Raw genomic sequence first — 26376 nt, 5'->3', positions numbered from 1 at the left:
TATAAATAAAAGTGCATTCCTTGTACTGTACTTTTGGAGCTCAGCTACACATTGAAGGGAAGATTGACAGCATCCCACTTTTTGTTCTCATTTTTAAACAAAGCAAATAAAAAGTGGTACCCCAAATATTTCATCCGCCTGCCTCTTTTGAGGGCGCTTCACCCGCCTGCAACTAATGACCTTCTAAATGAGGAATTTTTGTTAAGTTTCCAAGGAATTCCGAATTTCCATGGAACTATCTCAGAAAAGGGTTTTTGCTTGGTTTTGTGTTAGCTGGGACAATGCAATAGAGAGATAAGCTCCATGACCAACGGCTGCTCCTTGATGGCTGACACATTCACACAGCCTGGGGCAGTTACAGGATAGAAGTTATATAATTCAACACAGCAAGATTAAAGATTTTCATTTGAAATTGTGTTATGTTATGCAGAACAACATACTTTTTAGGCGATACAGATTCTTCCAACATTGTGGATTCCTCATCCCCTTCCAGTCCAAAACGGTCCTTACTTTGCTTCTGCAGAACAGGAGACACCAGAGAGGACTTCAGCTGTCACCTCCTCTTCGTAAATGCAGCCCATTTTGCAAGCTAAGGGTTGCTTGTCCTGAAACACTGGCATCCACCCCTGGCTGCAGACTCCACACTATGTGACTCTGAGAGTCACTTTGCCCACAGACGTTAATTGTCCTGTTTGTTTTAACTGTTCCTCTCCAACTGCACAGAGGCGTCTGCCTGCCCACATTCTGGCCAATTCCTCATGATCGACTGCACAGAAGCATGGCTGGCTGGGATTTTAAGGCCCAATTTTTGGTTGATGGCTGTTAGCTCCAACCGCTCTGCTCACTTCTTGCTCTCCATACCAGACCCCACTCAAGAGACAAAAAGTCACATGGGAAAGAGTATCCACTCATTCAACTTCCTCCTTCAGCTGTGTGCAGTTTTCAAGGGAGAAAAGAAGCAAACTCTCCTAGGGAGTTTGCGGTGGGGTCAAGGTTTGGCCAGCATCTTAATGGATGCCACACTGGCAACCTCTGGGCGACAGCTACACACCTGGAACCAGAATTGGGACCAAGATCCAGGTTGCCCCTGGACAGTTTTTCCGGGTTATGTAGCCAGCATGACAAAGCCGCTTCTGGCGAACCAGAGCAGCACACGGAAACACCGTTTACCTTCCCGCTTGGAGCGGTACCTATTTATCTACTTGCACTTTGACGTGCTTTTGAACTGCTAGGTTGGCAGGAGCTGGGACCGAGCAACAGGAGCTCACCCCGCCGCGGGGATTCGAACCGCTGACCTTCTAATCCAGGCATCCCCAAACTTCGGCCCTCCAGATGTTTTGGACTACAATTCCCATCATCCCTGGCCACTGGTCCTGTTAGCTAGGGATCATGGGAGTTGTAGGTCAAAACATCTGGAGGGCCGCAGTTTGGGGACGCCTGTTCGAATCGGCAAGCCCTAGGCTCAGTGGCTTAACCCACAGCGCCACCCATGTCCCTTTTAAATAAATACACCACTGTATTTATACCACTGCAATACCACTGACCCAGCTTCACACCCAGAAATCTTTCAACAAAACCGCATGACATAGTTTCTTTCCCGACAGTCATCAGAGCATTTACCTTCTTGAGGATGATATCAATGTAACCTGCAATTAGTTGAGAGATCTGCTCCCCTTCAGTGGTTTGCACCGAGTAGTAACTTTCTTGATACTCCCCAAAATCCTAAGGAAATGAGACATTTATTACTTCTAAAGTAATTTGCCCTGAGTAAGGTAAAATGGTAAAAGTAAATGACGCCTGGACAGTCAAGTCCAGTCAAAGGCGACTATGGGGTGCGGTGCTCATCTCACTTCAGACTGAGGGAGCTGAGATTTGTCCACAGGCAGCTTTCTGGGTCACTTATCTACTTTCACTGGTATGCTTTCGAACGGCTAGGTTGGCAGAAGCTGGGACAGAGCAATGGGAGCTCACCGCCATTGTACAGATTTGAACTGCTGACCTTCCGATTAGCAAGCCCAAGAGGCTCAGAGGTTTAGACCCCAGAGCCACCCACGTCCCACTTCACTATTAGTACCATTCGACAGATGATAAACAGAAGCAGAGTGTAATAGCCTAAAGATGGACAACGGAGGCAGAACAGGGTCCTCCAGAGTAACTGCCCACTCTGTTTTCACGAACTTGGCTTAATCAGACCAGGTTGCAATTTTATTTTCTATTGGGGGCTCAATACCAAGCACATCAGATTCCCATCTAGTGGGGTGTGGGAAGGGGCCACAGCTTGTTGGGCAGAAGAACACCTGCTCTGCATGCAGAAGGTACCAGGTCCAATCCCTGGAAGTGTCTCCGGTTCAAAGGACCGGGTAACTGGTGACAGGGAAGACCCTTGTGCCTGAGACTCCCGGGAACAGACCCCTGGGAGTGACCTGCTTCAGGGAGAGATGAAGGCAGGAATTGGCATCTGAATGATATGACAGGGCTTTTTAGAAAGAGTTGTCTGTGGGTGTTCTTGAAACTGGCCTACGCTGGCTATCCCTAGCCAAATGGGTTTGAAAAACTGGGACAGTATTGGCCTTGTTTCTGAAGTTTCTGAATCGTCTTCGGAGGCAGCCCCTCATAGAAAGTGTTGCAGTAATCTAAATTTGTTGGAGTTGGAGTCCAATGACACCTGGATAACCACAGGTTCCACATCCTTCCTGGAGGCCTCAAGACCTCGCTTGAGAGGAGACTGACTGACCATCAAGGTGAAAGCTTTGTCACCATGACGAGGTAACGCCTCCCACCCATCTCACATCCCCCTCACGAAGGGATTACCAGAGTGAAGCTTTTTGGCGAGGCCGCCCAGCGCTTGACAGTGGTCAGCGGCCACTCCTGGAGGACCTCCTTGGTCTTTTCATCCACCCGCATCACTGACTCCTTTGTGATGCCCAGCAGACGAGGGACCAGCTTGTTCTTCCCCTTCATTTTCTCCTGTGAAGGAAGAATGGATGAAGAACTGAGCAGCTGGTCCAAGTCTCCATTCAGAGTTTGGGGGGGGGAGGGGACCGGGACCTGTGGCCTGAGCTTTCGGTAGGCAAAATAAACATAACAATCTAAGCCTGCAGTTTCGTTTGCTCTGTTAGTAAGTATCACTGTTTTAAAATTACAAATTCCATTCTCTATTTCATAAATAGAAACTTGGTTTTAATCTCTGCTTTCATTTGTGTGTTTTTTTTTAATAAAAAATGTTCTACATTGTCTTTTGCAAAGCACTTAGGGGTCTTTTATTTGAGTCAGCAGCATATATTTTTTGTGAAATAAGTTAAAAATAAACAAACCCACAAACACTCGGAAAAACTAACCAACAGCTTTAGCTGTTCACCATTGTCTCCGCATGCTGCCTCTCTGCAAAGACTTATGCTCACAGTGGCTTACGACGTTTGAGAAATCATAAAAATTAATAACTGCAGGAATAATTTCTTAATAATGGCAATAAAAAAGCAATATACAGGAAACGTTGTAGCAGACAAAGAACAACATTCCATACTCTAAAGGTTGCAACACTACATCTCCTGGCAGTAGCAAAAACAACAAGGAAGTCTAGTCAGTTTCAACTTGGTCCTAGATGTTCAAGCCACAAATGAGCCTAGCAGGGCCGGATTTAGGTTTGATGAGGCCCTAAGCTCCTGAAGGTAATGGGGCCCTTTATATGTCCAGCTGTCCTTTCTCAACAACAAATTGTTGCTGTTTTTCATGTTGAATATATGCTATATGCTAATTTATGGACCTAATAGGTATCTAGAGCCATTTGCCCATGTTGCCATGCAACCAGTCCATGCAGAATGTAGGCACCTTATATACAGAAATGAGCAAATCAGTGATACTTTAGGGAGCAGGCTAGCAGGCGGGACCCATGACTTACATCATAAGAGCCTACACAACACAAAACACTGTTGCTGTATGTAGGTTTTATTTTATTTGTTTTTTATCTTATATTTTGGAAATGTACATCCAGTATTTGTTTTCCTTTCATTTTTGGGGGGGCCCCCAAGACAGTGGGGCCCTAAACTATAGCTTGTTTAGCTTATACATAAATCCGGCACTGGAGCCAAGGATCAAGTTAATTGGATCAAATGTCTGCCTCAGTTTCCCTAAGAGCCAATTAGACAGAACCCCCCCCCCCATAGTGTTACACACAGCCCTTCTCCTGCAGCAGCTCCTTACAAGGCTCCCAGAGGCAGGGAAGGCTACTAGCCATGATGGGTCTGCTGTGCCTCCATGATCGGAGGCAGTAATCTTCTGAATACCAGTTGCTGGAAACTGCTGGAGGGGAGAGGTCCTGCTTGTAGGTCTCACTGAAGCATCTGATTGGCCCCCGTGAGACCAGGAGGCTGGACTCTTTGGGCCTTTGGCCCAATCCAACAGGCTCTTATTGTGTTCTAAGGGGGCGGGATAGTTGGGAGTTCTAAGATGGGGTGGCCACCTATCGGGGTGCAGAAGCCGCAGATACCTGCGCTCTCAAGGGACTGGATTGCGCTTCGGTAACTCAAGCTCCAGATACTGTCATGGCCTTCCTTCACACATTTATCACAGCTATACAACTTGCAGCATGGCTACTGAAACAACTGGATGACAAATTGCTTTTGTCAGGACTAAAACAAGTTTAAGGAATTTAATAGGCATTTTTTAATTTAACACACCCCAGCATGTCACTGCAGACAAGTAATTATCCAAATGGTTGTGTTCCTACTGCCTGGGATGGTGCTGGCCTGAAGCCACCTATCATGAGGACCTCTAAGAAATCTCAGTATTTGAAAGAAGCATCACTTAATTAAGTCACAATACTGAGCATCTTCTTTGTGTATAAATCTTCCCTTTGCAGGCTGGTTTGAAAGAACATAGTGAATAATGTTCAAATGCCTCCTGTGAAATATGCTGCTATTTGAAATTCCTAGTGACTTTTCAGCTTTTAGGGAGAATATATCCTAATATTTGTAAATAAAACACATCTTTTAAAAAAAAGTTACCACTCACCCCCAGCAGTAATAGGGTGGAGTCTTTTTTGGGGGGGAATGTGAATGAAATGGCCCAAATTTATACGTGTGTGTGTTTAATTTTCATTCAGTTGTATTGCTTTTATTCATTTCTTTATTCTTGTATGTTATTGAAGTATATGTTCTTGTTTAAATAAATAAAAAGCGCCTTTTAATTAAAAAGCAATGTCAGCAGCTGCTGTTGAAGTGCCAAAGGAACCTCTGTCTGTCCGTTAATTTAAATGTTGAGTAGTTAAAAAAAATCATATTCTTCCTCCAATGAGCTCAGGACAGCGTGCAGGATCCTCACCCCACCCTGCTTTTATCCCCAAATCACACCTTAAAGGTAGATCTGGTAGAGAACATATGAGTGGCTCAGAAGCAGCCCACAAGCTTTGAGCAGAACCTGGCCATAGGCCAATATTCTAGAACTGCTTCCTCTCACCTGGTGCCTTCCAGATATTTTGGACTGCAAATCCCATCAGCTCCAGCACCATAAGGTTGTGCTGGGAATTGTAGTTCAAAACACCTGGAAGGCACCAGGTTGGCAAAGGCTGGGTTAGATATAAAATTATCCCCCAAATATTCTAATTTAAAAAAATAAATTACCACAATGTTTAAGGACCACCGCCATGATTTATTTTAACCTCTTTGCAAAAAACAATTCATTTTTTAACACACACACACACACACACACACATTCTTCCCTGCTTCAGTGACAACCCTACCTATTAATTAAACTTCATTAATTCTTATATCTTACATACACAACCATTTCTACATGTGCAAAATGAGAATTTGAGGTTTTCAGGGAACCATAAGTCTTCTGACTTGGGAAAAATTGTGCACCAGCTTCTTGTATGGGTAAGCCTTTCATTATAAGCAATAAAAACTGAATTGAAAACAAGCCCCTCCTACCTTAACAAGGAAAAAAGAGACTCCGTACGTCCTCAGAGACCGAGCCAACTTCACGTATTTCACCTTAGCTTCGATTTCTGTCATCTCCCCACAGTTTTTGTGTTCCTGCAAAGAGCCGCCAATTGATTATTTTGTTGTCATCAAAAAAACTATGAGGAAAAATAAGTCACATTCACTTTTTGTTGTTGTTAAGCCATGATGTCCTCTTAGCCTTCCTCCAAAGGTTTGGAAACAGAAAGTTTTCAAAACAACAATCATCCATGGGAATGCCCAACCTCTTGACATTTTTATTTATTCATTCGCAATCTTTTGCCTCCTCTGTCCCCCAAGAGATCAGGGCTGGCTGGGGTTTTATACAAAATAGAAAAAATAATTCTACCTGCCCAGCTTCCAATAGCAAACAGAACGGCCCAGCCCAAGTCATTTTGTAGCCAGAGGCAGAATAGCACATTTCCCTATCGTCATACTGAAGGCTGGCTGCTATTTTAGCACCCGTAGCAGAAAACCCCACAAAACACCTCCTCCTGGGAGTAAAAATGCAAACGCTGCAAGTCAAATGTCAATTTAATTTCACGACACTCAAAGCCAGCTGCCTGAGGCACTTGCCTCATTCTGCCTTATGGTAGGGCTGGCCCAGAAGAGGGACAAGAAAAACTATGAAACACCTTCCGATTTATTAGATGTAGCCTTACTGCTTCCACCATGATGGCAAACCAGCCATTCCTACAATTTAGTTCCACTGAAGGCTGGACGAAACCTTCCCTGCCCCTCCAGGGGGAATCTCTTCCTATCCCAACCCCCAGTGTGCCCTCAATCAAACTCACAATCCCCATTCCACCTTTACCTCTAAGCCTCCCCACTTCTGCACAATTTAAACTCACCTGTCTGAACTCCACACTTGCGTCTCTCTGTTCCAAGTGTCGGTTTTGCTCCATCCATCCACATTTCTGGAAGCTCTTCTGCCCCCCAGTCCACAATTCCTATACCACCCTTGGACCCTTTTCCTTCTTCTACCAATGTCAGAGAGAAAGACCCAGCAAAAATATTTGCCTTTTCTTATCCTAACAGAAATGAAACAATTGGGGGGGGGGGAAGCCCAGCTGTTTCCACTGAATTGCCCTTTTCTTTTCAAAAGCACAGCCATAATCTGTGAAAAAGTGTGTGTGTTTGTGTCAACCTTCATTACTCTCTGGGATTCCCGAGACATTCCAATGCTGAGATATTAGCATGTGCAATGACATTTTCTCACGCTAGCAGGATCACGCTCACGTTCTGCTGTTGGCTCTTTCCAAAACGGGCTGCAATAAATTAAACTGACACTGGGCATCTTCCTGGATGCCACTAACCAAAGGTGGATGATGTCTGTGCCGATTGAGAAGCAGAAAAAAGGATATAGGAACATTAGGGAGCGGGCTTACACTGAGTCCGACTGTTGTGTCCATCTAGCTCAAGTATCGGCTACACTGACTGGCAGCATCTCTCCTGGGTCACCCCCCCCCCCAAAAAAAGCTGTATCTGGATATGTCATTGAGGATTGAAAGTGGGACCCTCTCCATGCAAAGCTGGTGTTCTACTGCAGAGCTATGACCCTTCCCAATATATATGCCAATGCTGATCTATACAGTTCTGATACCTTTCCCCCCTTTCTGCTCTGGATCTCTCAGGAATGTATGCCTAGATTTGCAGAAAACCTCTTTTATTAGGGTAATGTTACAGCAGTTAAGCTCCATAGCTCCATAGGCTCTGAGCTTTCCCAAAGGGTCTATAGCAGTCAAGCCACTTGGGTTGCGGTTGCTGCCATTCCTTTTTGGACAGTTCTAACTCCCGTTTCTCCACCCAGGGTCATTCCCAGTCTGCTCCTGGTTATGAAGCTTCACAGACAGAAGTTCTAAGATCAGCCCCCTTTGGAACTAAAATGTCCTTTGACACTGGCAAATTAGGGCTTTGCTAACCAGATCTGCCCCACCACCACTTATTATAGAAGTTTACTATTTGAACGAGCGTCTTTTGAGCCCTACCACCTAAACGTCCTCAATGAGCCAACAGAACTCACTAGGAGAGAAGACACAGGGCATGTAGGGTTCAGCAAGTGGGCAATCACAGAGGGGGCTATGTGGACAAAAGGACCACAAAAGCCCTTACATAACCATCTTTCCCTCCTTCAAACACTCTGCTTTTTGTATTCTACATTATAACTGAGAACTGCTAAAACATGCTCATTTCTTGGAGAACACACTATAAAAAGCAAGGAAATCTTCCAACCACACACAAAATCTGAATTAGGAGAGCAAGTTTGCCAAAGGGGGAAAAGCCGTCTGCTTCTTTTACACTTGAGTTGGTGCTAGTTTATTGCCAAAGAGAACACACAGGGTTATGAAAGCAAAAGAGAAATACCACATATCTATACAAAGCATTCTTAATCACCTGAAATATCCTCTTTTCAGCTCCTCTTTGCTTGATGTATTCTTTCGGAAGGAATTCTTTTAGGCTGGAAAAAACAAAGAGTCACAGTTTAATGAAGAGACAACCGCCTCTGCCTCGTTTTCAAGCGAAGTGGACGTCAACCATTCGTTAATATGGCTTCTAGACTCCTTAGCAGCCTCCCTCTTTCCTGATTGGCTCCTCCTCCCCTCCCCTTTGAAGACAGCCATTCAGGGGAATCCACCTCAGAAACCTAACTGAGTTGGGGAAGAGAGCAAGCAGCCAATAGGGAGCTCACCCACCCAGGCCCTCAGTGGGCACCTGACACCTCTCAAAGTCACCACCACCAAGTCAGCCATGCGCGAGGAGCCCATAGGAAAGATTCAGATCCATTCTGTTCCAGTGCCATGAGGCACTGAAAATCCACCTGCCCATTGAAGTTTCAGCAGATTCTGTTCTCCCATGGCCTCAATATCATCATTATTATTTAATTGCGCAGGTGGCCCCCCCTCCCCCTTGAGGTTCCAGGGGGAAGCTGAAGGACAGTAATTGTTGTTGTTTAGTCGTTTAGTCGTGTCCGACTCTTCATGACCCCATGGACCAGAGCACGCCAGGCACTCCTATCTTGCACTGCCTCCCGCAGTTTGGTCAAACTCATGTTCCTAGCTTCGAGAACACTGTCCAACCATCTCGTCCTCTGTCGTCCCCTTCTCCTAGTGCCCTCAATCCCCTTCATGGATCAATGCCTTGTCGTGGCGAAGGGGCTTGAATAACTCAGAGAAGCTATGAGCTATGCCATGCAGGGCCACCCAAGATGGACAGGTCATAGTGGAGAGTTTTGACTAAACGTGATCCACCTGGAAAAGGAACTGGCAAGCCACTCCAGTATCCCTGCCAAGAAAACTCCATGGACAAAGACAACAGGACAGCAATTAGAAAATGTCAAAGAACCTGAACGAGTATTGTTATTTTGAGATGCATGTAACATACTTCATTTTCCACAATGCAACATTTATTTCTTAGTATTGTTTTCATACCATTTTAAAAACAATTTTATTCACTTGTTTAGTCATTAAAAGTCTTCTCCTCCAGTATGGAGCACAGGGCACCTTCACATAATAAATCACTAAAACAACTGTCTAAAGGAAAACTGTTAAACTACATTAAATTACAGTAGAGCAGCAGTGTAGATACCTAAAGGGACCTCACCCCAAAGAAATTATGAACCAAATGCCTGGATAAACAAAATGTTTCCAATTGGCATGTAAATGGATCCACTGTGGAGGCATATAGAATATCCTCTGGGAGGACATCCATAAGTGGGGTGCCACTACCAAGAAGGCCCTGTCTTGTGCTATTATGTGCCTAGCTTCCGCTGAGGATGGATTCCCAGGCAAGGCATCTCCTGCTGATCATAACAAAGGAGGTCAGCTGGAAACAGGGAAGGGGCTCTCTCAGGTACTTTTCCTGTTTATGGGCTGTTACATTAGAAACTTCACAATTAAGACCAAAACAGGACAGCAACTTCACTGGATGGATGTACGTATTTTGGCATGATTGCTAGGATTTCCATCAACATTTGACCAGAATTCTTAAACTGCTGAATTTTAGTGGCAAGTCTTCAGTAAAGCATGACAGTTCTTGAGGTCAAACATGCAAAGTACATCTTCCTTCCACTTATAAGCCTGCACAAGACACGTGAAAATGAAGCAGAGCTGTGTGACAGGACGGTGTCATGGCCCTGCCTTGAACTCAAGAATAAGATGTGATAGAGTTGGCCAAGTCTGGGGCTGCTCCATCACCAGTTATGGAATTGGGGTAGGGCTTCTGATGCTGGTGGTTCATACCCAACAGTGCCTGAGGCCAGTGATTTGGAGTCCATGGAGGCTGAGGCTGGCAGCCCAGAGCCTGCAGAGTCTGAGACACAATCTTTGTAGATGCTGTCCTTTGAACCCAACCCACAAGAGCCACATGCCTCCCATACCTGCCCATCAGTGCAGAGGCCATATAATGGAGCTCATCTTCAGGCCTGGGGTTAATCCTGTAAGATCCAGTCTTCAGACCAAGTGGGTAGAGCTTGGGAAAATGGACTGGAGGAAGGAGACTCCACAGGCTTCAGTTAATCTCCAGGCTTTGTTGCTCAGCTGGAGCTAGCCGTGGTGCTGCACCCAGAAACCTGCCTTGCCCATGTGTGTGTACCTGACGTGCATGAGTGAGAATCGATTCTGCGGCAGGCTGGAGCGCGCAGGAACGCGCGCCCATACACAAGCGCACACGAGGTTTTCGGCGCACTTCCAGGTTGCTGGAGCATCGGAAATAGCTTGTGCGCATGCACCAGAGTCTTTTCCGGCGCACTTCCGGGTCGCCGGAACACCGGAAATAACTTGTGCGCATGCACATGGGCCTCCTCCAACCCGGAAGTGCACCGGAAATGATGCTTGCGCATGCGCACAAGCTATTTCCGATGCTCCAGCGACCAGGAGGTGGGCAGCCGCGCCACGCCAATAAGAGCGGGCAGCAGCAGCGGGCGGCGGGGGTTGCCAGGGGCCGGGTAAATGAGCCTCATGGGCCATATCCAGGCCTCTGGCCATAGTCTGGGGCCCCTGCTGTAGACATTCACTGCCCATAAATGACTGGTAAGAAAGCTGTGAAAGGGACCCTTCTTGACACTGTCTCTTGTTGCTTTGCCTTAACTCAGGCATCCCCAAACTGCGGCCCTCCAGATGTTTTGGCCTACAACTCCCATGATTCCTAGCTATCAGGACCAGTGGTCAGGGAAGATGGGAATTGTAGTCCAAAACATCTGGACGGCCGAAGTTTGGGGATGCCTGTCTTAACTCAAGGCTTCATTACTTACTGTTCATACCTGAAAGGGATGTATGAAAAACCCAGGGAGACACCTTCATTAACTAAAATGACTCCGCAGAAAAGCACAATGAACTGCCTTCTGTTCCTTTGGAAATGATGGTTAAGTATAACATCGGCCTTCAGAAGAGACTCCATCCAATTAAAAGGAAATCATTTGTACAGAGTGGGGAAAGGGCGGAGAGAAAACCCCCGCCCCCAAGAAATCATCCATCAGCTCTTTCTAATTTGAACTCTGAGCAGAATGGTTATGCCACTGAAGGGACTGGGAACCACTTCTGTTCAGAGAGATACAAAAATTCAATTATGATGCAATTACATTATTTAAATGTATTTAAATACAAAGACAATCTATGACATCATCTTTTGTTCCTTCCTATGTTGAGAGAGTGTTTTAACATCTGTAGCAGCCCTATGAATTATTCTGCTGTTGAAGCGCAACCATCAAAATTAAAAAGGTGACACAGGGCAGCAACAGCCCACTACCACTGCTAGGTACCTGGAGCTCCACTACGAGTTAAGGCTGGCCTCATATTTGCAAGGTCACACACATGCATTTTGTTATTATATCACTAGCCTGTGTATTGTTTGCTGAAGTACTCATATTTGCATGTTAGGGAAGACTCTGGGTGTGCAAAGGAGCATTCACCAGCTACAGAAAGAAAGGCTACTTGCCAGTACCTTGATTTTACTTTTCCCACTGATTGTGGAAGCTATCAAGGCATTTCTCTATTTGCTGCAGCCGGCAAAATTCTTGCAACGATCTTAGCAAACCGTCTGGTAACAATATCCAAGGTGACCCTTCCTGAATCCCAAAACGGTTTTCGGCCTTCTAGGGTGACAGTGGACATGAGTTTCACCGCTTGACAGCTTCAAGAAAAATGCAGAGAGCAAAACCAACTCCTGTATATGCCGTTTATTGACCTGACTAAGGCTTTCGACACTGTAAATCGTAATGCCCTGTGGACTGTCCTTCTGAAAATTGGCTGCCCAGATAAATTTGTAAACATCATTTGGCTCCTCCATGATAATTTGACAGCAACAATCACAGATACCGTGTTTCTCCGAAAATAAGACACCGTCTTATATTTATTTTTCCTCAAAAAAAACACACTATGGCTTATTTTCAGGGGATGTCTTATTTTTTCCTCCTCCTGCTGCTGCTGCTGCGGCCGGCATTGCTGCTGTGCCTATCACTATGTCTTATTTTTGGGGTATGGCTTATATTCATTGAATGCTTAAAAATCCTGCTAAGGCTTATTTTATGGCTACGTCTTATTTTCGGAGAAACGAGGTAACAATGGCTCTCAAAGTGAACCATTCACAGTGGGATCAGGTGTTAAACAGGGTTGTGTTATTGCCCCAACTCTATTCATTATTTTCATTGCCATGATCCTACACTTTGTCGATGGGAAACTCCCCACTGGAGTAGAAATCATATATCAAACAGATGGAAAGCTCTTCAATCTGAGCAGGCCGAAAGCAAAAAGTAAGGTTACTGTAACTTTCGTCATAGAGCTTCAGTATGCTGATGACAACGTAGTGTGCACACGCTCGGAGGATGACCTCCAAACCATCCTAAATATCTTTGCAGAAGCTTACGAAAAGCTTGGCCTATCACTCAACATCAAAAAAACCAAAGTGCTGCACCAACAAGTACAAAACAACCGCTCTGCAGCGCCACAAATCCAACTCACTGGTGTAACGTTGGAAAACGTTGATCACTTCTCCTACCTAGGCAGTTACCTTTCCACAAGGGCCAACACTGATGCCAAAATCCAGCATCGCCTGAGCTCTGCAAGTGCGGCTTTCTCCCGTTTGAAGTGCAGAATATTTGAGGACCGGGACATTCCCAGGGATCAACTCCCCACTGTGGAAGGATGTGTGGATCCAGAATTGGCCTCCACAGTCACTTACGGACCCATTGTTAAAACCGTGTTAAGGAAGACAATCTTACTTGGCTACGAGTGATCGCCAAAGAAGATTTTCTTTTTCAGAAAAACAATAACATAATTTAATGTATAATTGTACATTAAATATTTACCCCATGAATATCCTTATATATACTAGTAACTATATATTATACATAATACATAATTGCTTTCTGTACATATTATTATTCACCATACGAGTATTATTTAAGTACTTTAACCCTATTTATTTGATTCTAGAACGTTTATTATATATTGTGCATATATGTATAACCTCATGGATATCCATTAATCACTACCCTTCTTTATCTTACATTCAGACATTACCTGAAATATTTCTCTTCAACACGGAAGTGTATTTTATACCTGGTTATTTATTGATCTGGCTTCTCACGTGAGAATCATCAACCCCTGTCTGTAAGGCCCCTCTCCCTAGTATCACGTCCATAACTTGAGGTTGCACCACTTTCTCACTTTTTCCAAGGCCTCTGGTTGTTAGGTCAGGACCATTCTACTCTCCATCACCACTTTCTCACTTTTTCCAAGGCCTCTGGTTAATGGGTTAGTTACTTCCACTCTCTTGCTCATAGTATAACTGGTTTTCCTGGCGGCTGGTATTTTTTATTTCTCTTTCCCTTCAGACCACATCTCAAGTGCTCCTACCAATCCGATTTCTAGCCTGTAGTAACAGTGCAATGGACTTCGCGCAAGCTACCTATATGGTATTATTGTCTTAATGCTTTTGCAGATCCTGCAAAAACACTGCTTTAGCCCTTGAATAGTTGCACTGGGGGAAAAGGCATAGGCAAGGTGTTCTGGACAAATCCCCACCCATGGCTCATGAAGGCTCCCTGCTTCATCAGCAGAAACCCTTTGGTTTTTCTTTCTGGGCTGTCTACCACCACTGGCAGAGCACAGTTCAAAGTGTTGGTGTTGACCTTTAAAGCCCTAAACGGCCTTAGTCCAGTATACCTGAAGGAGCATCTCCACCCCCACCGTTCAGCCCGGACACTGAGATCCAGCGCTGAGGGCCTTCTCGGTAGTGGCACCCGCCCTGTGGAATGCCCTTCCATCAGATGTCAAGGAAATAAGCAGTTATCCTAATTTTAAAAGACATCTGAAGGCAGCCCTGTTTAGGGAAGCTTTTAATATTTAATGTTGTATTGTTTTAATATTCAATTGGGAGCTGCCCAGAGTGGCTGGGGAGACTCAGCCAGATGGGCGGGGTATAAATAATAAATAATGATGATGATGATGATGATGATTATTATTATTATTATTGCTGTGAATATTATTCTTGCTGCAGATGCTTGGCTGAGAGCCACAGTGTCCCCCTTGGTGGGAAGGAAGATTTCCAGCAATTCCACTGAAATATTTTCTACAGAAACTGTACGCAACTGCACAGAAGCTTGACGGGTAAAACTAAAGCAAGGAATTCCCAGCAAGAAGAGAAATTACCACATGAAGGATCAAGGTTCTAGATTTAGTCTATCCCTCTCTCCTTGCCATGCTAGTGTTCTGTTCAGAGCAGCCTTCACCAATCTGCTGCCCACTGGATGTTGTTGGACTACAACTCCCATAATCCTCGGTAAGCATGGCTATATTCCTATCAAGCACAGCAACGTAAGTTTATGCTGGCTGGGGCTGATGAGAGCTGTAATCCAAAGCAGCTGGAGGGAGGCCAGTGTTCTTCAATCCTGGGTTCCTGGATGTACATAAGGTGGTCTTCAGTCTAAACTGATATGGTCTTCTCCACTACCACAGGTCTCCAGCCCCTCACTTTACTGGGTGCATAGGTCTAGACTGTGAAGGAGCAGTGGCAACTACTGGCCTTTGGTGAAATTCTCAGAGAGCTTTGTAACACCATTATACCTGCTTTCTCAACAAGAAAGCCCAGATCTGCTTTTGTGGGATCTTCCACCGACTTCTCAGAACACAGCCTGAAAACCACTGGGCTGGAAGAGTTGTCGAAGCAGCACAAAACAGTTTAACCCAATGTGTAAAGATCGTTGGACCAACTTACTCTAAAAATCCAGGTTTGTGCTTGTGCTCAACGTGAGGCCCAAACTGGATCTGCGCTTGGAAACCTCCAAATTCACACGCTTTCTCAAACGACACTGGATGGGAACCATTCAGAATATCATCACGAGCCTGGAAAGCAAGTGAAGAAAGAGACCATGTTATGTGTCTGCTTCATCACCTGAAGAGAATGCTGACTCCTGACCTCTGACACCTGGATACCAAAGGTCCGCTAGTCATAGCAAATGTGATGGAGCTAGATATTGGCCTCAATGGACAAACAGTCTCTCCTGGAATAAGGCACCTTCTAATGGTTCTTGGTTACAGGTAAGTTCTGCTACAGAAACCCCACTGAAATACAGGAGATGTGCAAAAGCACTGTGGCTTGGTATTGCATCATCTGATGATGTCACTTGATGGCTCACATCTGAATGCACCACTGAAAGACATGTAGTAAAAAGCAACTTTTTAGTAGTTTCTGGGGAAACAGCAGAGCTGAACACAGCTTTGTACAGTAGAATCATAGAATCACAGAGTTGGAAGAGACCACAAGGGCCATCCAATCCAACCCCCTGCCAAGCAGGAAATACCATCAAAGCATTCTTGACATATGCCCATCAAGCCTCTGTTTAAAGACCTCCAAAGAAGGAGACTCCACCACACTCCTTGGTAGCAAATTCCATTTGTAAATACTGTACAAAAAGCATTAGGTGTTATCTGGAATATTTCTGATTTAATTAGATTATTTAATTTCTATACCACTTAATATATTTAAAATATATCTAAGTGGAGTACAAAAAACAAAAGCAACAACAGACAATTTAAATAAAATATTACAAAAAATGTAAAAATGCATTAATACTAAATTACTTGTGTGTGTGTGTGTGTGTGTGTGTGTGTATATACATACAGTGGTACCTCTACTTACGAATTTAATGTGTTCCAAATGCACATTTGTAAGTAGAAAAAAATTGTAAGTCGAATCCCGTAGGAATGCATTGGGAGAAAAAATTCGTAAGTAGAAAAAATCCTATCTAAAAATTCGTAAGTAGAAAAAATCCTATCTAAACTGCATCCAAGATGGCGGACGGAGCTCCATTCGTAAGTAGAAACATTCGTAAGTAGAGTTATTCGTAAGTAGAGGTACCACTGTATACAGTGGTGCCGCGCTTAACGAATGCCCTGCTTAACGAAATTTCCGCTTAACGAAAGGATTTTTCAAGCGGAGGTTGCCTCGCTAGACGAATGCGTTTTACAAAAAAATTGACTAGCGAATCGCGGTTTCCCATAGGAATGCATTGAAATTCAATTAATGCGTTCCTATGGGCAAAAAAAAAAATACAAAAAAATTTCAATGCATTCCTATGGGATTTGCTAGACGAATTTTTCGCTATAAGAAAAGACCCGTGGAACGAATTAATTTCGTCTAGCGAGGCACCACTGTATATGTGTGTGTGTGTGTGTGTGTGTATATCAGTTCATTTTTCTTCAGGCACACCCTCCCTCTCAGCCTCTCGGTTCTCACCAAGGGTCCAAACAAACTCTCATCTCACTCACAAAAATCTCACAATGAGAAGAGTTCCTGGAAACAGCGGACATCACCCTAGTCTCCCACACTAGACTTGCTTTTGATGGACAGGCCCAAGGTGGATGGCACTTCTTCAGGCTGCCCACAGCTGTGGCCCATTCAGCTGCACTCTCCACACCCAGTTCCAGGGGCAGCAGGTTTGCTGAGCTTCCCAGGGGGTCCAAAGCATGGGGAAATAGTACTATGCCGTACTATTAAATATGGACTCTCGCTTAGCACACTCACTTCCCCCAGTGAGCTTTCGCTTTTCTCTTTGTGTGCCCCACTGTAACATCTTAATAAAATATAAAGAGGAAACAACAACAAAAACAATGGCTTTGTGGTTCAGGGGATAAGAGAGGAAATGCGCGCAGGGTGAGTGTGTGCATGAGGAAATGCTATCTGTACTTGATTTGGGACAGCATGTTCACACATCCATGCAGTCGTCAAGTCTTGTTGTCTATACCCAACAGACATTACGATATAAACATAAAGTGTTTATGTGCAAAACACAGAGGGCAAAAAAGTTGGTCCAATATGGCAGGGATAAACCCTCAGAATACAAATACAGTAGACAGGATTTAGAAAATTCCTTTAGTTTAACACTTCCCCCTAACATTTAGCATTAATAATGATTCAAAAAGGCCCCTTCATCTTATTTTGCAGCTAACAGGAATAAAGGTACCTTATTAGCTGAAGAACTTATCTATACCAGCCAACAGCCAACTTATCTTAAAATTGTCTGATTTGCCTCCTAGGAAGGTCTGAATTGGAAGAATGAACTTAACCCTTCATGGATTACCTAAAGGACAGAAAGATACCGTATAGTGCAGTACACCTTCCATTTGACGTGTTCTACAGAAACAAAGAACATTCCTTTACTGGCCTATTAGAAAATCCATCCCCATGGTATTCACACTTGTAAGTCACCCCTGGATGTTGCTGCCAACAAGTGATAAACGTGTATGTCTGAACTGTAACTCAAAGGCTTCTTTCTGTTCTGAAGCTGGGATAGCGGGTAAGGAGAATAGGGCTTGGCTTGATGCACAGCTGGAGAGGGATTTCTTGATTCCAGCTCTAGCACACCTGAACATAAAGCAGATTTAGTTGAACAGGGTCTCTCGAGTCCACATTCTGGTCCGAGTAGAAGAATTTGCGTCTCAGCAGCAGCGTCTCGTTCTCGTCCACTCCTTGCTCCCGAAACGTTCGACTGTGATCTAACCAGTTTACTAAGCGGAGAAAGAAAAAAAGACTCACAATATGCACGTTACTATCGCTCAGTCTCTGCCAACCTGATCCCCTTTGGACTACAATTCCCATCAGCTGTGCTAGCTGGGGCTGGTGGGAGTTGTAGTCCAAAACATCTGGAGGGCATCAGGTGGGCACCCTTCTTTCTCCCTCTTCTTGCAAATGCAAGAGCCAGGCATTCCAACACACACACACACACACACACACACACACACAGGCATAACCTTTTCAAACGGGCTGAGAAGTCAGTATTTCAATAACATAGCCTTCCCCCACCAGGTACCCCAGGTGTAGCTTGCCTCCAACTTCCATCAGTCCCAACCAGCATGGCCAGCAATCGAAGAGGGGGGTCTGGAGCTATAGTCCAGCAACATCTAGAGGGTACCCACTTTCAAGAACATGAAATGAAGTGGCAAATGCCTTGTCTATAATTCGAAGTATATACTAATGATTGCTATATTAAAAAAGGTAAAGGGCCCCTGACAGTTACGGAAAGTCCAGTCGCAGATGACTCTGGGGTTGCAGCGCTCATCTCGCTTTACAGGCCAAGGGAGCCAGAGTTTGTCTGCAGTTTTTCTGGGTCATGTGGCCAGCATGACTTCTGGCGCAACAGAACACCGAAACCAGAGCAGCACACGGAAACGCCGTTTACCTTCCCGCCGGAGCGATACCTATTTATCTACTTGCACCTTTTGATGTGCTTTTGAACTGCTAGGTGGGCAGGAGCTGGGACCGAGCAACGGGAGCTCACCCCGTCGCGGGGATTCGAACTGCCGACCTTCCGATCGGCAAGGCCTAGGCTCTGTGGTTTAACCCACAGCGCCACCTGCATCCCTTATAACGATCAATATACAATTATGTAAACCTCTAAAAGAGTCCAAATTGTAGGTACAATTCCTGATAACTCCTCAAAAGGAAGCAAACTTCATTGTCTGCATCCATCTGTCTCAAGACGGTGCCTCTGGAGGTGAAGCATAAGCAAAGCGACCTCTCTGGGGAGCAAGCCTGGGCAGTGTGCATGGAGGTCCTGCGCTGCCCAGATGACAAGGCCCCACTCCTGGCTCTGATGTAGTCCAAAGGAAAGCAGAGCAATATGTTTGGCACCAGCTTGGCTGCAGGAGGTGCTGGAAGGAAGCGTACAAGGCGCCATCCAACCGTCTTAGGAACTCCACTCAGATTTGTGTAGGGTTTACTCCTTGGCCGTTTCTCCTCCTGAAGATAACCTGCAAGGCAGCGGAGGTTGAGGATCATAGCTTTCCTTCTCCTAGATGGGCTCCCTTCCCAGGTCGATGAGCCTCAGCCGCCCCTTACTTCCATCTACAGCACATGCAGAAACTGCCTGCTTATCTATTGGACCCACTATTGGTCTTGTCCGCTCAATCTGCCGCAGCCTGTCTTCACATGCAGGAGAAGTCATTAACTCACTGAAGGTTTGAGATGGGCCAGTTGAAGCCACTTCTGGGGTGCAGTCACTGTCGCTAAATATACAGTACAGTGGTACCTTGGGCTCTCAAACGCCTTGGTACTCAAACAACTTGGAACCCAAACACTGCAAAACTAGAAGTAAGTGTTCCGGTTTGTGAACCTTTTTCAGAAGCCGAACGTGCTCCGCTTTGAGTGTTACGCTTCCATTTGGAGTGTCACGCTGAGGTCTGTCTGTTTTTGCTATTTATTTTGCATTTTTGTGGCTTTTTTGTTTAGTTTTTGTGACTGTGTAGAGCCCAGTTCAGCTACTGATTGATTGACTGATTGTGTGACTGCAGTACATTGTTTATTGCTTTCATTTTATGGATCAGTGGTCTCGTTAGACAGTAAAATTCATATTAAATTGCTGTTTTAGGGATTGTTTTTAAAAGCCTGGAACGGATTAATTTTGCATTATTTTCTATGGGAAAGCATCGTATATAATCCTCACAACAACCTTGTGAGGTAGGTCAAAGGCAATACAAAAACTAACTCCCAGCCCCAATCAAAACTGAATCTGTTTTAATCAAATACCTGAGCAAATTCTTTTTATAGCACGTTCGCGGCAGCTTGTGGCCATGTGTGATGGCACATTACATATAAGCACACATGTATGCCTGTGTATTGGAACACACGTGTAATGAAATCTTTAGCTTGAAGTCGCACTGTTCTATGAGGATATTACACTGGGCGCTTTATACAGGTGTAGCCCTCCAGGTGGGTTGAACTTCATCTCTCATCATCCCTGGATGGGGCTAATGGGTGTTGGAGTCCAACAACAGATGCTGGAGCAGGGAAGGGGGGTGTATCAGGCTGAACACCCTGCATGGAGGAATTGGTCCTCAGATGCCAGACCAGAGAGTAATATGAAAGAACGTGCATTTTTATTATGATGTAGAAAGATTGTTTATTATGCAGATTGTTGCATAATGAAAAAGAATTCATTAAAATAAGACAGTTTTCAAAATGAACCAGCAGCAGAATTACAGCTGGGGCAGTCTGAGGTGGAAAGAGCAGGGGCAGACTTTGAGCTCTCACATTTCGGTGGTGCCCTGAGAGATGCTAAAATTCAGCACCCCCATGGCTCTTGAGCTCCATTCTACAGCATTGCTGTGGCAGCCGCTGCAGCACGGTGCTCAGTGCAGCTGAGCCGGTCACGCTACCATAAAACCGCCCCTGGAAAGCGTCACCTACGAAATACAGAGAAAAGACAGCATGCAAAGGAGGCAGCAGACAAACAAGCAGAGCCTAATTGGTAGACGGAGGGGGAATAATTATATAAGTGCCCCCCCCCCCGCAAGGATCAGCATGACTAAACTTAGAAATGAGAAAGCTAAAGGGGAAGGGGAAGCAACAATATTTCCTCTCCCAGGCCTGATAGAAAAATTCAAGGGCCCAATCCAGAGACCCTTCTTGGCACCAGGCTGACAAGAGTTCCCAGGCCTGGTTGCGAAGGGAGAGGTGGGCTATGTGGACTCTGCAGGTCCCTGAAAGCCTGTGAGGTTGCGAAGCTTCTTTGAACGGAGCGTAGGAGGGAATGCAGGCAATGGTGTACTTGCTCGCAAGGGTCTCTAACTGAACTGAGCTTGCGATGAGAAAAATGGAGAAGAGAAAGGAATGCCAGGGAGCCTGTAAGGAAGGGTGGGCAGGGGGTTGAGGCAGCCCAAGTGTCCTACAATGTAATCCTCCTCCTGGACCTGCAAAATAGAACTGGGGGAAGTGTGCCCCAAATCTAGCTAGGGAACTGCATTATAGGTCAATCATAGCTAAAGAGTCGCCCCCCCCCCCCCCGCATAGCAAAGGAGAGCAGGGCTTTGATGGGCTCCTAAGAGTTGCCACAGGTGTGCGAGGAGCAGGGCGTGGTCAATTTCTTGTGTATACCTCCAGTGGGAGGTTCCTATCCTTAATCAATTCTAATAGTTACTAACAGATTGACAGTCAGAGCCAATGCTCTACAGGGGGTGTTTTGTTGCCCCTGGGCTCCAAGAGGGCTGGATCCAGAGTTCTGGATCCTTTGATTAAGTTAGGAGTTAGATGATTAAGAAAGATAATTTGCATCCCCAGGGTTCTCCTGGTATGCCTACGTCTTTAGAGCGCCCCATTAACCAATATGAAACTGAGGTCAGCAAATACTTTTGTGACCTTCTGCTTTGTCAGCCTTTCACAGACAAAACTGAATCAACTGAATCAAAAATGTCAAGGCATTTAAAGGGAGTTACTCAGAATGCCAGCAAGGTTGAGCACCTTGGTAACAAGTTTTATCACCACCAGAGAGCATGTTATTAGCCTACAGATACTTTACAGGAGCATTTTAAAGAGCATTCAGAGTTCATATTTTGGCAGGTGGGTGTTTATTTATTTATTTATTTATTTATTTCATATGGTGCAGTTTAAACTAAGGCCCGGGGGCCAGATGCGGCCCAATTGCCTTCTCAAACCGGCCCGTGGACAGTCCGGGAATCAGCATGTTTTTACATGAGTATAATGTGTCCTTTTATTTAAAATGCATCTCTGGGTTATTTGTGGGGCATAGGAATTAGTTCATTCCCACCCCCCCAAAAAAAACAGTCCGGCCCCCCACAAGGTCTGAAGGACAGTGGACCGGCCCCCTGCTGAAAAAAGTTTGATGACCCCTGGTTTATACACTGCTTGATTGTGAAAAACCTTAAAGCAGCTTACAAAAGGAATAAACCAATAACACCATTGTTAAAAACAACTGTTTTAAACTTTAGCGTTTTGAACAATAAACAAAAACCAGATTAAAACTGGTTTTGTAACTGGATTTGTAGCCAATGTTAGTTCTACTTAGAGCAGATCCATTGAAATGTATGGGCATGACTAGCTTAAGTACATTGATTTCAATGGGTCTCCCCTGAGTAGAACTTGGTTGGAAAACAACCCATAATTTCTACCATCCAACTGTAGGGGTGTTTTTTTTTCCTGTTGTGAGGAATGTTGCCACACCCGAGACTCATAACTACATATTGATCTATGCAATCCTCATGATTACGGCATTTGTCTAGAAAATGGAATTGGGCCAGTATCCTGTCCAGGAACTATCAAGACTGCAAAGTTTATTGTCATTGCGCCTAGGTATTCTGCACGTGCTAAGAATTACAGTACAGTATAGGGAAATGGATTTGGCCTTCAGAAGCCCTTTTAAAAAATTAAACCAAGAGGTGATTAAACGCCGCAGTCTCACTCTGCAATCATCAAGCTCCTTTGGCCTGAGGCCTGAGCACTCAAAGCCTCACAACACTTTCTCCACATTCCCACAGAACTGCATGACGCCTCGTTCTCCCTGGCTGGAAGGTATCCAGTTATGTGGGGAAAACACTCGGCCCTGACTGATTGAGCACGGCAGTCGCCTGTCAATGATGGGAAGGACCCTTCTGAGTCCCTGATCCTGGAGAGCAGCTGCTGCCAGTCAAAGCAACCAATACTGGGCCGGCCGGCCAGTCTGAATGGACATAAGGCAGCTTCCAAACTTCCTTGAAAGCAGCTGAATTGTTGCCACGAACGATGCAGCTAGTTCTAACCTTTAGATAATGCTTATTTATTTAGTTGGTTCATAAAACTTATATACTGCTTGACTGTAAAAAACAACAACCCAGCCTCGAAGCGGTTTACAAAATGAATGAAACAATGAAATTATCAGTAAAAAGAGAGTTAAAAACAGCTGTTCGAAACATTAATATTTTTTTTAATTTAAAAAATCCAACGGTACGCTAAAAACCAGATAAAAACACATGACAAACTTCTGCTTATCTGTATAGGCTTGCCTGAACAAAAATGTTTTTAACAAGTGCAAAAAATGTGTACAGTGAAAGTGCTTGCCTGGTGTCCATAGGCAGGGAGTTCCAAAGTGTAGGTGCTGCAACACTAGAAGATCAATTTCTTACAAATGTGCAATGAGTATTATGTGGGACTTGTACCAGGGCCAGTTCTGCAGACTGAAGCAGTTGAGTGGGCATCTATGGGGGTAAGGAGATCTAGCAGAATGTGGGGCTGTGCTATACATCATATATGCAGCTCATGCTGAATTAAAGTTAAAAATGAACAGGATCACTGCAGAAGCCTTGTTTTGGTCTCATTTGACCTCTTATAAATTTGCTTTGTTTCTCCTTTCCTCAGTTTTGATTTTTAACTGAAAAGCAACTTTAAAACCTGCATGGGAGGTGAAGCCAGGATACACCTATGAAATTAAAATAAAATCAATTAAATCAAAAAGTCCTTGCCCCTGCCAAGTTGTGCATGGTGAGCTTTCACCTTGGATCGCTGTCAGAGTTACAAAACAAAGCGAGGATTGTTTTAGCTTCCTTTGCAAACACTATTGATATTTTGGACTGCAGATTCCTGCGTATGAAAGCAGTTCACTGCATTGACCTCCAGCATCTAAGGTGAATAAGGTCACACACACACACACACAGAGAGAGAGAGAGAGAGAGAGAGAGAGAGAGAGAGAGAGAGAGAGAGAGAGAGAGAACCCACACCTAAATAGCACTCCTTACTCTAGTAAGAGAAGTGGGCAGCAAGAGACTCCAGGCTGGTCAAAAGCCAATTCTAGCAAGAAGGGGGGAAAGGAAGCGGGGGAGGCAAGGAGAGAGGAAAGGAGGAGGATAAAGAATATGTGAAGTTTTTGATGTAAAGAATTGAAATATATTAAGGTGAAAAATGTTTAAGGTGATGATTATGAAACTGCTAGTGATGATTGGAAATGGAAATCAGATAGGGGGGACTTGGGGAAGTCCCAAAGACAATGGTTAGAGAAGTTAAGGAAAAGTGAAAATGATTTTATATTTTGTTACTGTTTGTATTTGTTCTTTGATTTGTTATGTTGTTGTTTTCTGTGTTTATAATATTATAAAAGTAAGAAAAAATTCCTAAAAAAAGAAAGAAAAAAGAATAAGTGTAGTTGTTGCCTAGGAACTTCTATTGTTCCATTGCAATATATCAGGCATCCCCAAACTGCGGCCCACCAGATGTTTTGGCTTACAACTCCCATGATCCGTAGCTAAGAGGACCAGTGGTCAGGGAAGATGGGAATTGTAGTCCAAAACATCTGGAGGGCCGAAGTTTGGGGGTGCCTCCAATATATAAAGGATCCTATCCTTGCATGCCGTACGTTTTATCAAATCAAACAGCTGATTCTGGACTCTCATTCACTAACCTAGTTTAGTGCACACTTATAGGCACACACCAAATACTGTAGGTGGGGAAACTTCTCTGTATTTTTATGCTCAGAGTTAAGAGCACATGTGAAAGACGAAAGGATGATGTGATCTTGGCTGTGCAATTATATTTATATGGTGTCATCAGGGTGTCAGTGGCGGAGCAACGGGTGGGTGGGGCTGGAGCATGTCCTGGGGGCGGGGGGCGCTGCCTGTGGGGGCGGGCAGGGGGGCAGTCGTGATGGCACCCTGCCAGGATTGCGCTGCCGGGGGCGGGGCACCCCCCGCACTCCTTTTCCTCTGCCAGTGCATGGTGTGCCTAGTGCGTTGTAAAAAATGGAAGAGGATATTACCCTCAACCATGTTGCCCACCCACCCACCCACCCACTGCAAAGCTCGGAGGATAAACCTGGGCAAGGTGTCACCAACTCCTGCAACAGGTCCTTCTGGGCCAGAAGTCATAGCTTTGCTAGAATCTGAATCTGGAAAGAACCAGTCCTACGGACAGTCCTTATCACCCACCTACAGCTGCAGAACAGCTAGCTCTTTGGAGGGTAATGGGGGTCACACAAAGCCCAGGCCAGCCATCTTCCATAACAGCCTCAGCAAGGCTTCTGCAACTTGCTGAAGCAACAGTTCCCTTCTAGGCAGGGCTCTGTCCAGGGTCCTGACCTCACCTAGCTCAAATGGGGCTCTGCCGCATCAGCTGCTATGTTAAGAGGCATCACAACCACAGAACCTGCTCCCTGGGCAGGGCAGGACAAAGGATAAGTCCCAAACCCAAGGAGCACGCAGGGTAAAATATCAGAGAAAGCGATGAAGGCAGGGGTAAAATGATGGAAGCAATGGGCTGTTGTTTCTGCTGGATGGACTTTGGGGGCTTAGGATGGCGATTAGGGGGGTTGTGCAAAAGGCTTAATGGAAGCAACAGTCAGAAGCAGGGCTTACTGTACAGCAGGACCAATATTTATAAATAAAGTTAAAGTATTTTCCAGTCTCCCAACACAGTCAAACATCCATGTTCTTCAACACTGGACATTCTTCAACATTTATGCACTTAGGGAGACACAGGCCTGGTTCACACACAGGGTTCACCTGTGGTTTAGCAAACTGGTTTAATAAACCATAGCTTGCTTGCTTATCTGAATACAAAAAATGATATGGAGCCACGGTTTCTTGTTAGGTTTAATGAACCTTGATTTGTTTTAACTATGCCTTGGTATTGCAGATGAACAAAGCACCCTTCTTTAACAATGGTTCCTCAAAACCCAGCTTTTCTTGTAGACACATTCATCTCCTGGATGAACTGTTGAGGGCCAAGAGGAGCAAATTTCTCCTTTGTAGGAAATTGGGACTTTTCAAGGACCTTGGTCCATTATTTCCCCAATGCTTCCACTCCGTGATCTGACAACAAATCTAATCAAACATTCTTCTAAGTAGCTACAAATGGTATCAAGAAACAAGCTAAACAGGCAGGCACTTCCCCAACCTGGTGCCCTCCTGGGCTGATGAGAGTTAGCTGAGGAAGCCTGCAGGACTGCAGTGACCAAAGAGAGGCTCTGTTTGGATGTTACAGCATCACACTGCCATTCAAACCCTGGACTAACTACATGCTTAGTTGGCTGCCCGGTATCAACAGCTTTTTATATACAGTGGTACCTTGGTTTAACAGCCTTACTAGAAAAGCTAACCAACACACAGAAATTGATACGGGGATAAGTAGAAGAGGACACCTTCACCCCAGTATGGCTCCCCTTTATCAC

At 44.9% G+C, this 26376-nt stretch overlaps 1 protein-coding gene across 3 annotated transcripts in view; it reads right to left on the bottom strand.

The window, feature by feature from the left end:
* TLN2 (talin 2) overlaps nucleotides 1–26376 on the bottom strand; it is a 185612-nt gene that overhangs the window by 92403 nt on the left and 66833 nt on the right. For all 3 annotated transcript variants that reach the window (XM_060282860.1, XM_060282861.1, XM_060282859.1), the window contains exons 6-12: nucleotides 17817–17959; nucleotides 15168–15295; nucleotides 8352–8415; nucleotides 5928–6032; nucleotides 2812–2967; nucleotides 1621–1722; nucleotides 441–517 (exon numbers count right to left, since the gene is read on the bottom strand). In XM_060282860.1, the coding sequence (XP_060138843.1) occupies nucleotides 441–517; nucleotides 1621–1722; nucleotides 2812–2967; nucleotides 5928–6032; nucleotides 8352–8415; nucleotides 15168–15295; nucleotides 17817–17959 (775 nt within the window). The remainder of the gene's footprint in view (nucleotides 1–440; nucleotides 518–1620; nucleotides 1723–2811; nucleotides 2968–5927; nucleotides 6033–8351; nucleotides 8416–15167; nucleotides 15296–17816; nucleotides 17960–26376) is intronic.

Source organism: Zootoca vivipara, chromosome 14 (genome assembly GCF_963506605.1).
Source record: "Zootoca vivipara chromosome 14, rZooViv1.1, whole genome shotgun sequence".
In the NCBI taxonomy this organism is placed as follows: Eukaryota; Metazoa; Chordata; class Lepidosauria; order Squamata; family Lacertidae; genus Zootoca; species Zootoca vivipara.
This window is presented reverse-complemented; position numbering and strand designations above follow the sequence as displayed.